General features: G+C 35.1%; 1 protein-coding gene across 1 annotated transcript in view; it reads right to left on the bottom strand.

Annotated features, from left to right (window-relative positions):
- LOC142349780 (E3 ubiquitin-protein ligase UBR3-like) overlaps positions 1–13,306 on the bottom strand; it is a 161,360-nt gene that overhangs the window by 93,826 nt on the left and 54,228 nt on the right. The window contains exons 11-14 of the mRNA XM_075401549.1: positions 12,533–12,835; positions 11,875–12,177; positions 1,559–1,764; positions 942–1,089 (exon numbers count right to left, since the gene is read on the bottom strand). Coding sequence (XP_075257664.1) covers positions 942–1,089; positions 1,559–1,764; positions 11,875–12,177; positions 12,533–12,835 — 960 coding nt within the window. The remainder of the gene's footprint in view (positions 1–941; positions 1,090–1,558; positions 1,765–11,874; positions 12,178–12,532; positions 12,836–13,306) is intronic.

The following is a 13,306-nucleotide window of genomic DNA, read 5'->3' as shown; positions in this document are numbered from 1 at the left end:
AATACAATTCAAATTCTTTGAATTGTAAAAAACCAAGAGAAGGCCAATAATAGCCCCAGCTATCGCTGTGCGGCTATTAATAAAAAACAAAGTCAATGTCGAAATGCCGCATGAAAACAAGAAACCACTAGTGAGAAATGCAAATTTGGTTCATACAAAAACCTAGGCCTACAATGAACAGCGAGAAAGCGAATTTTTGTTCAAACGCCGTTTTCTCACTCTACTTTAAAATTAGAGAACAAAAATTTCACGGCGCGAAACCACTCGCTTTTTCGCTCCACTTCGTGTTTCGGCGTGACCAAAATCACCTCTCAAAATTGACTTCAAAAATCATGAGAATGTGTGAACAGATCTTAAAAAAGACAGCGCCGCAATACAATTCAAATTCTTTGAATTGTAAAAAGGAGAGCGCCTAAATAATAGCCGTTGAAAGGCTGACGGCGGCTATTAAAAACATCAAAGTTACAAAACTTCTAAATATAAAATGAGATGTTCAATTTCTGTTAAAATTTCCGAAGCTAATAAAACTGGAACCAATTTGAGCAACAATTGTCGACCAGAGATTTGCTTACAGAAAACTGAAAAAAAGGGCCTAAAATTGATTTGAAAAGGTCAAAATCAGCAAATGGTTGAACTTGAGAATAATTATGAAAAAAAATGTCTATTAACTTTCCAAAAGCTTAACCAAATTTGCAGCCCAGTTCAACCATTCCATTCAACAAGAACAAAATGAGCGAAACTTAGAGAAAGAACGTCTTTGTTTTTAAAGAATTTTGCATTAAAAAAGGCACGTTTACAGTTATTGCCTCAAACTTTGTTCGTGAGCAATAGAAGACACAAGAGCTCCAGCTTCGCAGCTGTAAAGATGCGTTAAGAGACCAACAGTACTAAAATAATGGATACATACTTCGATGGAGAAAAATTTGTGAAGAAAAGCAAACCTTGTATAGAACCGTGAATACTATTCCCAAAACGGTTTTTGACTGCAGTATATTGAGCAGACTCTCGTAATGCACACTAATAGCCTTGAGAGGCTTGAAGGGTGGCCATACGTTTTCAGCAGCTGTGCAGTAGCCATTGGTCGCCATTCTAAAGATCAACAACTTTTAAAATTTTAAAATTCGCCATTAGTAAGTTGAGATCTCAACACAAGAAGCAGTCAAATACAGCCGACTGAAACATTACAACACATAATCCAGTTGATAAAATTATTTTACATTTCAAACTATCCGTTTTTATTAAAATCGCGCTCAGATTGTTTCAAAGTTAGTGCGCTCAAAGTTAGAGTGCGCTTTTCTAAGTCAATGACAAGATTAATCAAACTGCAGTATAAAATGTTACCAATATAGGCAACGGAAGAAACATGTTTTTGTTTTTAAAAAATGCAGTCCTCTCACTCCAATTCCGAAACACTGAACGAAAAAGTCGATAGCGGGAGTATGAAATTGGTAACTACCAAGGAAAGAAGGTAATTAATGAAAAACATCCAAAAATTTTTGGCTTTCAGCTGTGTTTCAAAATGTGAGAAATAAGTAAATAGCGAAAAAAATTGCCTTACACGCTCGAGTATCTGTGCATTGCATTCTGGAAGTCACTTTTCCTCATACTCCTCAAACTTGTGTGCAGAGGATCAAAACTGAGGAGCCACGACTGAAGGGTAGGTTGGTAGATTCCCTGTCTCATCACTCCATCTGAACCCAGACCAGGTGGGGAGAACACAGCCAGCAGCTCCATCAACGTCTCAGCCATCTCTTTAAACTCGCTCTAATACAGGAACACAATCAAACTTCGTCAAACTTATAGAACACGTTAAATATGTAGATCATCTTTTTCAATTCCTGATATCTATGAGTCAACTGTTCATCATATGATTGAAAGAGATGCACTTTGAAAAAATGGAAACATTCATACTATTACAAATCCTTAAAAACGATTATTTACTACAAATCGAATGAGTAAATCGCGCTAAATACGAAACAAACCCGGCAGATTGCCGAAAAGCCGCCGTTGATTCCCATAACCAAGATTGGGATTGAAAGAAAAAACTAGTGAAAAAAAGATTTTTGTCCAAACAATTTTCAAGTATGAACTATTTTGTTTTATTTTAGAGCTGACTGTACTCCTGTTCCATAGTGAGACCAAACATGGGCTAGTATCAAAGACAATAAGCACTAGAGATGGTAACTAAGAACAAAGTTAGAGAAACGGGCATCTAAAATTGGGCTGTATGGGTTTATCCCGTTTCTAATTCTGATTCCGTTTTTCGATACTGACTCCGTTCATTTTGAAATGATTTGGTGAGCAACTGCAGTCTGAAATCACTTTTAGCAGAAAGAGGGAAGAGTGAAACTAACCTAGAGAAGTCAAAAAGATTTCAACCAAAATGTTGAACAAGCTGAGAACTAAGGTAAAGAGAAAAATTTTTATTCGACGAGGTAATAAAAGCAGGACGAGTCCTGATGTACAGTTCAAAGAATTTTCATTGACTAAACAAAAAAATCAGACTTAGAACGGATTATGAGTGAATTGGGAAAACCAGTTCTAAAAAAATCAGATCAGAAAAATAAAACAGAAAATCAATGTCAAAATTCTGCAATTGAACAGAAAACCGCAGGTAAATAAAATCGTTCCAACAAAAAACTAGGCCTAGAATGAACTATGAATGGATTGGGAAAACCATTTAGGAAAAAAACCTGATACAAAAAATCGAAAAAAATAAAAATAACAGTGAAATTGCCGCATGTGAAAAAAATTAGCGAGAAAGCGAATTTTTGTTCAAACACCGTTTTCTCACTCTACTTAAAAATTAGAGCGTAAAAATTCCACGGCTCAAAACCACTCAATGTTTTGCTCCACTTCCTGTATCGGCGAGACCAAAATCACCACTCCAAACAGACTTCAAAAATCATGACAATGTTTGAACAGATCTTTAAAAAAAGAAGACAGCGCCCCAAAACAAATCAAATTCTTTGAATGGCAAAAAAAGGAGAGCGCCTAAATAATATGGCTAGTATCAAAGACAATAAGCACTAGAGATGGTAACTAAGAACAAAGTTCGAGAAACGGGCATCTAAAATTGGGCTGTATGGGTTTATCCCGTTTCTAATTCTGATTCCGTTTTTCGATACTGACTCCGTTCAATTTGAAATGATTTGGTGAGCAACTGCTGTCTGAAATCACTTTTAGCAGAAAGAGAGAAGAGTGAAACTAACCTAGAGAAGTCAAAAAGATTTCAACCAAAATGTTGAACAAGCTGAGAACTAAGGTAAAGAGAAAAATTTTTATTCGACGAGGTAATTAAAGCAGGACGAGTCCTGATGTACAGTTCAAAGAATTTTCTTTGACTAAACAAAAAAATCAGACTTAAAACTCGAAAATTCACTCAAAACTATTGAAAAAAAGTAGTGTCGAAGTCATGAAAAGCACTAGCTAATACTTCGAGCCATTGATTAGATTGTTATGCCTCATTAGTGACCATTCAGACCTGTCATTGATGATACTAAGTGATAAGACAAAACATAAGTTTAAAAAAGAGTAAAAAATTTATGACAACAAATGGTGGCGAAGTCATAAAAATTTTTAGCTGCCCCTTAATGATTTCAAGAAAAGGCAAAAAGGCACAATTAGAACACACATGTACCGTCTTAAAAGTACCAAAGTAGCGGAAACTCTTAAAACATAAGTCAAATTGACGCAACTGAAAAAAAAACCATCTCAAAAACCGCCAAAGTGTTCAAACACCAATTTCTCACTCCACTTTAAAGGCATTTTGAACAGATCTTAAAAGCAGCGCACCAATACAATTCAAATTCTTTGATTTGTAAAAAAGACAGCGCCTCGATACAATTCAAGTTCTTTGAATTGTAAGAAAAAATTAGGAGCCCTATGATAGCCTGCTGAGAAGCTGAGGCGGCTATTAAAAATAGCGAATCAATTGGTCAAAATTTAATTTCAATGTGACTCAAGGGCACGGCACGCATTTTGGCACTTGGTTGAAAACAATGGTGGCGCTGTACAGTTTGCAGTCAAAAATGTTCTGAAATACTCGATATGTGAAATCTAACATTATTCCAACACACCAGCTGTGTTTCAAATTGTGAGAAATAACACAGACAGCAGCTCCATCAACGTCTCCGCCAACTCTCTAAACTTCAACTCTAATACAGGAACACAATCAAACTACGTCAAATTTATAAAACACGTTAAATAGGTAAATCAGCTTTTTCAATTCCTGATATCTATGAGTCAACTGAATCAACTGTTCATCAACTGTTCAAATTGAAACAATCATACTATTACAGATTCTTAAAAACGGTTATTTACTACAAATCGAATGAGTACATCGGACTAAATAGGAACATACCCCGAAGATTGCCGGAAAAAAGCCGCCGTTGATTCCCATAACCAGGATTGGGATTGAAAGATAAAAAAAAACTAGTGAAAAATGATTTTTGTCCAAACAATTTTTAAATGCGAACTATTTTGATGCCATTCTAGAGCTGAACGTACTCCTGTTCCGTAAAGAGACCAAACATGGGCTAGTATCAAAGACAATAAGCACTAGAGATGGTAACTAAGAACAAAGTTCGAGAAACGGGCATCTAAAATTGGGCTGTATGGGTTTATCCCGTTTCTAATTCTGATTCCGTTTTTCGATACTGACTCCGTTCAATTTGAAATGATTTGGTGAGCAACTGCTGTCTGAAATCACTTTTAGCAGAAAGAGAGAAGAGTGAAACTAACCTAGAGAAGTCAAAAAGATTTCAACCAAAATGTTGAACAAGCTGAGAACTAAGGTAAAGAGAAAAATTTTTATTCGACGAGGTAATTAAAGCAGGACGAGTCCTGATGTACAGTTCAAAGAATTTTCTTTGACTAAACAAAAAATCAGACTTAGAACGGATTATGAGTGAATTGGGAAAACCAGTTCTAAAAAAATCAGATCAAATTTAAAAAAAAAAAACACTGATAATAAATGTCAAAATGCCACATGTGAACAAAAAACCGCAAGCGACAAAAGAAAACTTCATTCAAACAGGTAACTAGGCCTAGAATGAACTATGAATAGATTGGGAGAACCATTTAGAAAAAAAATCGATATAAAAAATCAAAAAAAAAACAAAACAAATCGAAGTGAAATTTCCGCATGTGAAAAAACCACTAGCGAGAAAGCGAATTTCTGTCCAAACAACGTATTCTCACTAGCTTAAAATTAGAGCGAAAATTTTTAAGCCGCATAACCACTCGCTTTCTGGCTCCTTTTCCTGATTTGGCGTGACCAAAAACACTCCAATCTCACTTCAAAAATCATGAAAATGTGTGAACAGATCTTACCAAAAACATAGCAGGACAAGTCATGAAACACAATTCAAATAATTGTATTAATTTATGACCTGAAAATCATAAACTCCTCCTTAAAAGGCAAATAAGTTGTTAGTAATGAGTCTAAGCATTAAAACAGCACCAGAAGAACAAAAACAAGCCAGACAAATTTCAAAGTTTACTTTTTGAAATGACAGCATCAAAAAAAGTAATGAACGCAAAGTGCCAACTATAATCCTCTGTTTCTCATTAGCAACCTGGCTTAAAATGTCGATGAGTCCTCTCACTGATAAATTTAAATAATAAGACAAAAACAAACAAAAACCGAACTAAAACTTGCGGAAGGAATCTTTTTGAAAACGCTTAGTACAAAATTCACAGAAAGCAACAACTAGTGGAATATATAATTACACCGATTACTTGAGTAATCAATGACCACCTTTGAGGTCTGTCATCAATGAGATTAAGCAATAAGACAGCACTAAGTCAAACAGATACTAGGAAAACTAAAAAAATATCACTAAGATTTTTTCGAAAATAAACAAGCTATAAGTCACAAAGAGCAACAGCTATGAACTGAAAATTTGAAGCCTTTTTAGCAACCAATGAGACCTGTCGATAATCAGAATAAGCTATGACAAAGTTGAAAAAAAAGTAAAAAAAATCGATAACGATTATTGCAAACAATAAGTGTCAAAGTCATAGAAAGCAGTAGGATTGAACAAAACGATTAAATTGATAAACTTAACCCCTATTAGCACCATCGGAGACATGTCCCCAACGCGATAAAATGTTAAGACATCAAAAAGTACAACAAACGTTAGCAGAACTCGAAAATTCACTCAAAACTAATGAAAAAAATAGTGTCGAAGTCAAGAAAAGCACTGGCTATTACTTCGAGCCATTGATTTGGTTTTTATGCCTCATTAGCGACCATTTAGACCTGTCATTGATGATACTAAGTGACAAGACAAAACATATGTTTAAAAAAGATTAAAAAATTTATGACAACAAATGGTGGCGAAGTCATAAAATTTTTTAGCTGCCTCTTAATGAATTCAAGAAAAGGCAAATAGGCACAATTAAACACACATGTACCTTCTTAAAAGCACCAAAGCAGAGTAAACTCTGAAAACATTAGTCAAATTGACGCACCTGAAAAACCACCATCTGAAAACATATTGCCACTTGGTTCAAAACCATCATGGCGCGGTAGTTTGCAGTCAAAAATGTTCATACATGTTCAATATGTGAAATCAAACAATAATCTAACAAACCGGATGTGTTTTGTGAGAAATTATTCAATAAGTAATTGTGAAAAACAAATAAAAAGCGGAAAAAATTTGCCTGACACACTCGCATTACATTCTGGAAATCACTTCTTATACTCCTCAAACTTGCGTGCAGAGGATCAAAACTGAGGAGCCAAGACTGAAAGGTAGGTTGGAAGATTCCCTGTCAAAATTATGGAACACGTTAAATAGGTAAACAATCTTTTTCAATTCCCGATATCTATGAGTAAACTGAACCAAATGTTCATCATATGAGTGAACTAGATGCACTTGGAACACTCACACTATTACACATTATTAAAAACTGTTATTTACTACAAATCGAATGAGTACACCGCGATAAATAAGAAACGAACTCCGCAGATTGCCGAAAAACCGCCGTTGATTCCCATAACCAAGATCGGGATTGAAAGAGGAAAAAAGTAGCGAATAAATGATTTTTGTCAAACCAATTTTAAGTGCGAACTAATTTGATGTCATTTTAAAGTTGATCGTACTCATGTTTCGGAGTGAGACAACACATGGGCTAGTATCAATACCAATAAGCATTGCAAATGGTAACTAACCACAAAATTCGGGTAACGAGCATCTAAAATTGGGCTTTATGGGTTTACCCTGTTTATAATTCCTATTTCGTTTTTTGATACTGAATCTGTTCATTTTGAATTGCTTTGCTGAGCAGCTGCTTGCTAAAAACACCTAGCAGAATGAGAGAAGAGTGAAACTAGCCTAGAGAAGTCAAAAGATTTCCAACCAAAATGTTGAACAAGCTGTGAACTAAGGTAAAGCAAAAAGTTTTTATTCGACAAGTAAAAAAAACATAGGAGAAGTACTGACGTACAATTCAAAAAATTTCCATTGACTAAACAAAAAACCCGATTTAGAACGGAATATGAATGAATTGCGAAAACCGATACAAACAAATCATTAAAAAAAATCAATGTCAAAATGCCGCATGTGAACAAAAAACCGCAAGCGAGAAATGGAAATTTCGTTCAAACAAATAACTAGGCCTAGAATGATCTATGAATGGATCGGAAAAAAAACCATTTAGAAAAAAAATCCGATCCAAAAAATCGAAAAAAACAGTCAAAATCAAAGTGAAATAACCGCATGTGAAAACAAACCACTAGCAAGAAAGCGAATTTTTGTTCAAACACTGATTTCTCAATCTACTTTAATATAAGAGCTAAAAAATTACACGCCGCAAAACCACTCGCTTCTTAGCTCCATTTCCTATTTGGGCGTGACCAAAATCAACTCCAATTTTACTTCAAAATTCATGAAAATGTGTGACAAGATCTTATAAAAAAACAAAGCAGGACAAGTCCTGACGCACAATTCAAAGAATTTTCATTGACTAAACAAAAAAATCAGACTTAGAACGGATTATGAGTGAATTGGGAAAACCAGTTCTAAAAAAATCAGATCAAAAAAATTTAAAAAAAAAACACTGAAAATAAATGTCAAAATGCCACATGTGAACAAAAAACCGCAAGCGACAAAAGAAAACTTCGTTCAAACAGGAGACTAGGCCTAGAATGAACTATGAATAGATTGGGAGAACCATTTAGAAAAAAATCGATCTAAAAAACCGAAAAAAAACAAAACAAATCGAAGTGAAATTTCCGCATGTGAAAAAAACCACTAGCGAGAAAGCGAATTTCTGTCCAAACAACGTATTCTCACTGGCTTAAAATTAGAGCAAAAATTTAAACGCCGCATAACCACTCGCTTTCTCGCTCCCTTTCCTGATTTGGCGTGACCAAAAACACTCCAATTTCACTTCAAAAGTCATGAAAATGTGTGAACAGATCTTACAAAAAACATAGCAGGACAAGTCATGAAACACAATTCAAATAATTGTATTAAATTATGAACCGAAAAACATAAACTCCTCCTTAAAAGGCAAATAAGTTGTTAGTAATGAGTCTAAGCATTAAAACAGCACCAGAAGAACAAAAACAAGCCAGACAAATTTCAAAGTTTATTCTTTGAAATGACAGCATCAATAAAAAAAATACCATGAACGCAACGTGCCAACTGTATTCCTCTGTTTCTTATTAGCAACCTGGCTTTAAATGTCGATGAGTCCTCTCACTGATAATACTAAATAAAAAGACAAAAACAAACAAAAACTGAACTAAAACTCGCGGAAACTTTTCGAAAACGCTTAGTCTGAAACTCACAGAACGCAACAACTAGAGGAATATATAATTACACCAATTATTTGAGTAATTAATTACCACCTTTGAGACCCAGAATGGACTGAGTGAATCGGGAAAATCATTTTTAAAAATCAGATAAAAAAACAAAAAACCAAATATTGATGTCAAAATGCCGCTAGCGAGAAAAACCACCAGCGCGAAAAAAAATGATTCTAAGAAAAAACTAGGCCTAGAACGAACTATGAATGGATTGGGAAAACCATTTAGAAAATCCAATCCGAAAAATTGAAAAAAAAAACAGTAAAAACTAAAAGGAAATTGCCGCATGTGAATAAAAAACCACAACCGAGAAAGCGAACATTCGTTCAAACACCATTTTCTCTATTCTTTACAAATAGAGCGAAAAAAACAGCAATAAGTACAAAAAATACTAGGAAAACTAAAAAAGATCACTTGAGATTTTTTTAAAAACGAACAAGCTATAAGTCACAAAAAGCAACAGCTATGAACTGAAAATTTTAAGCCTTTTTAGCAACCAATGAGACCTGTCGATAATCAGAGTATGCTAAGACATCAAAGTTGAAAAGAAAAACTCAAAAAATTCGATAACTATTATTGCAAACAATTAGTGTCAAAGTCATTAAGCACTAGGACTGAACAAAACGATTAAATCGATTGAAAGTATATCCCTATTAGCAGCAACGGAGACATGTCCCCAATGAGATTAAATAGTAAGACATCAAAAAGTAAAGTAAATACTTGCAGAACTCAAAAATTCACTCAGAAATTATTGAAAAAAAGTAGTGTCAAAGTTATGAAAACCACTAGCTATTACTTCGAGCCATTAATCAGGTTCTTTTATGCATAATTAGTAACCATTCAGACCTGTCATTGATGACACTGAGTGAAAAGACAAAATATAATGTTAAAAAAGGGGCAAACATTTATGACAACAAATGGTGGCGAAGTCATAAAAAGTTTTAGTTGCCCCTTAATGAATTCAAGAAAAGGCAAATAGGCACAATTAGAACACACGTGTACCGTCTTCAAAGCACCAAAGCAGAGGAAACTCTGAAAACATAAGTCAAATTGACGCAACTGAAAAAAAACCATCTCAAAAACCGCCAAATTGTTCGAACACCAATTTCTCACTCCACTTTAAATGCATTTTGAAAAAGTCACGCCTCAAACCTACTTGATTTTTTGCTCCCTTTACTATTTCAGTGTGACCAAAATCACCACTCTAATTTGACTTCTCATTGACGTGGAAAAGCCGAAAATGCGTGAACAGATCTTAAAAAAGACAGCGCACCGATACAATTCAAATTCTTTGAATTGTAAGAGAAAAAATTAGGAGCGCTATAATTGCCTGCTGAGAAGCTGAGGCGGCTATAAAAAATAGCGAATCAATTGGTCAAAATTTAATTTCAATGTGACTCAAGGGCACGGCACGCATTTTGGCACTTGGCTGAAAACAATGGTGGCGCTGTACAGTTTGCAGTCAAAAATGTTCTGAAATACTCGATATGTGAAATCTAACATTATTCCAACACACCAGCTGTGTTTCAAATTGTGAGAAATAACACAGACAGCAGCTCCATCAACGTCTCCGCCAACTCTCTAAACTTCAACTCTAATACAGGAACACAATCAAACTACGTCAAATTTATAAAACACGTTAAATAGGTAAATCAGCTTTTTCAATTCCTGATATCTATGAGTCAACTGAATCAACTGTTCATCAACTGTTCAAATTGAAACAACCATACTATTACAGATTCTTAAAAACGGTTATTTACTACAAATCGAATGGGTACATCGGACTAAATAGGAACATACCCCCGAAGATTGCCGGAAAAAAGCCGCCGTTGATTCCCATAACCAGAATTGGGATTGAAAGATAAAAAATCTAGTGAAAAATGATTTTTGTCCAAACAATTTTTAAATGCGAACTATTTTGATGCCATTCTAGAGCTGAACGTACTCCTGTTCCGTAAAGAGACCAAACATGGGCTAGTATCAAAGACAATAAGCACTAGAGATGGTAACTAAGAACAAAGTTCGAGAAACGGGCATCTAAAATTGGGCTGTATGGGTTTATCCCGTTTCTAATTCTGATTCCGTTTTTCGATACTGACTCCGTTCAATTTGAAATGATTTGGTGAGCAACTGCTGTCTGAAATCACTTTTAGCAGAAAGAGAGAAGAGTGAAACTAACCTAGAGAAGTCAAAAAGATTTCAACCAAAATTTTGAACAAGCTGAGAACTAAGGTAAAGAGAAAAATTTTTATTCGACGAGGTTATTAAAGCAGGACGAGTCCTGATGTACAGTTCAAAGAATTTTCTTTGACTAAACAAAAAAATCAGACTTAAAACTCGAAAATTCACTCAAAACTATTGAAAAAAAGTAGTGTCGAAGTCATGAAAAGCACTAGCTAATACTTCGAGCCATTGATTAGATTGTTATGCCTCATTAGTGACCATTCAGACCTGTCATTGATGATACTAAGTGATAAGACAAAACATAAGTTTAAAAAAGAGTAAAAAATTTATGACAACAAATGGTGGCGAAGTCATAAAAATTTTTAGCTGCCCCTTAATGATTTCAAGAAAAGGCAAAAAGGCACAATTAGAACACACATGTACCGTCTTAAAAGTACCAAAGTAGCGGAAACTCTTAAAACATAAGTCAAATTGACGCAACTGAAAAAAAAACCATCTCAAAAACCGCCAAAGTGTTCAAACACCAATTTCTCACTCCACTTTAAAGGCATTTTGAACAGATCTTAAAAGCAGCGCACCAATACAATTCAAATTCTTTGATTTGTAAAAAAGACAGCGCCTCGATACAATTCAAGTTCTTTGAGTTGTAAGAAAAAATTAGGAGCCCTATGATAGCCTGCTGAGAAGCTGAGGCGGCTATTAAAAATAGCGAATCAATTGGTCAAGATGTAATTTCAATGTGACCCAAGGGCACGGCACGCATTTTGGCACTTGGTTGAAAACAATGTTGGCGCTGTACAGTTTGCAGTCAAAAATGTTCTTGCGTGTTCGATATGTGAAATCTATCATTAACCCAACACACTACTCACTGATAAATTATGGTTCATCTTTTCAGTCACAATATCCATAAGGTGACTGTAAGGCTTATCCGCCACAGATAAGGAAGCCATCAACTCTTCCTTACAGAACTGTTCTTCATCCATTCCAAGAGAAAGTCTCGAATTCACCACCAACGCAATCAATCGCAGCACTGACTCTGCCATGGAAGTAAGAGCATCCGAGGAAGAGCGATCATCGCCAGCGTAGGAGCCGATTGCGAACCAGTACTTCAACCCTTGCATTGCTAGAAGACGCTCCAGAAAATAATCTGGATTGAGGTAAGTGGCAGCGAACTAAAAATAAAACATAATTGGCAAAATATTGTTAAGTATCTAGCTGCTTGACTTTTTCGTAGCCGTAACTAATCACTCACTTCAATTAACCAATAACACTGATAAATGAAACTTAGAGAAATGACATCAACCCAACATAACCTAACAAATTCATGAGAAATTTGCCAATTATAGGTTTGAATTTATCAAAATTTGCGATCCGAGGCTGCTAACATGAAAGTTCAGTAATCTTCAAGACAAATTAAAATTCGCTAGTTTTTTTCTTAAAAAGTCACAATAGATATAAATGTTTTACTTTTAACTCTGTTTGAAAATTCATTCAATAAGCAAAGTTTCCACTTAACGACAACTCTACCTGGACAAATAGTAAATCAGCGTCAACAAGAGAGTGACTGAAGTGTGGCTGCATGTAAGTGAGACTCTGTTGTATAACTGAGGTTCCATTGCGCACCCACAGGTTACAACTGATCTCGTTCACTCTACACATGAGGTGTAAGGGTGCAAATAAGAGTTGCTTCACCGTTTCTCGACTCAGTCCAATTTGCTCCTTCAGTTCTTTCCCCTCTTCCCGTCTTTCCAATTTGTTCAGCACCCGCGTTAAGAGCACAATGAAGGATCGGTGCAACGGCCAGTGGAAACTAACGTGGTCCATGTAAAACTAAACACAGCGGTTTTACCTCATTTAACCTGCGTTGAATCAATGAAATTACGTTGAATCAATTAACCTGCGTTGCATCAATGAAATTGATTCTGCATTTAACCTGCGTTGAATCAATGAAATTATTTTTGGCTTCGTTCAACTTCTTTTTTTAATAAAATTATTGTTTGTTAGATCCCTCGCAAATCTTAAGCTATGCAATTGATGCTACCAGTATTTTCTGGATGTTACCAGTATAATCTACAGCTAATTCTCCAGATTTTCTTTTACTTTCTGCAAAGATTTTCGACCGAATTTTCGGTTAAATGTTAGTAGTAATACACTATAGTACCAAAAAGCTACGTACACCGAGAAAATTTTTAAAAAGCTGCATAAACATCAAATAATACAACATTTTGAGTTCAAATCAGTTCACTGATAACGAGAAGTTACGCTCCTAGTTTTTCTAATATATGGTAGACAGTTTATGAA

The sequence above is a fragment of the Convolutriloba macropyga genome, chromosome 11 (genome assembly GCF_964194025.1).
Source record: "Convolutriloba macropyga chromosome 11, txConMacr16.3, whole genome shotgun sequence".
NCBI lineage: Eukaryota > Metazoa > Xenacoelomorpha > Acoela > Convolutidae > Convolutriloba > Convolutriloba macropyga.
Note: the sequence above shows the minus strand (reverse complement) of the source record. Positions and strands in the feature narration are given on the sequence as shown.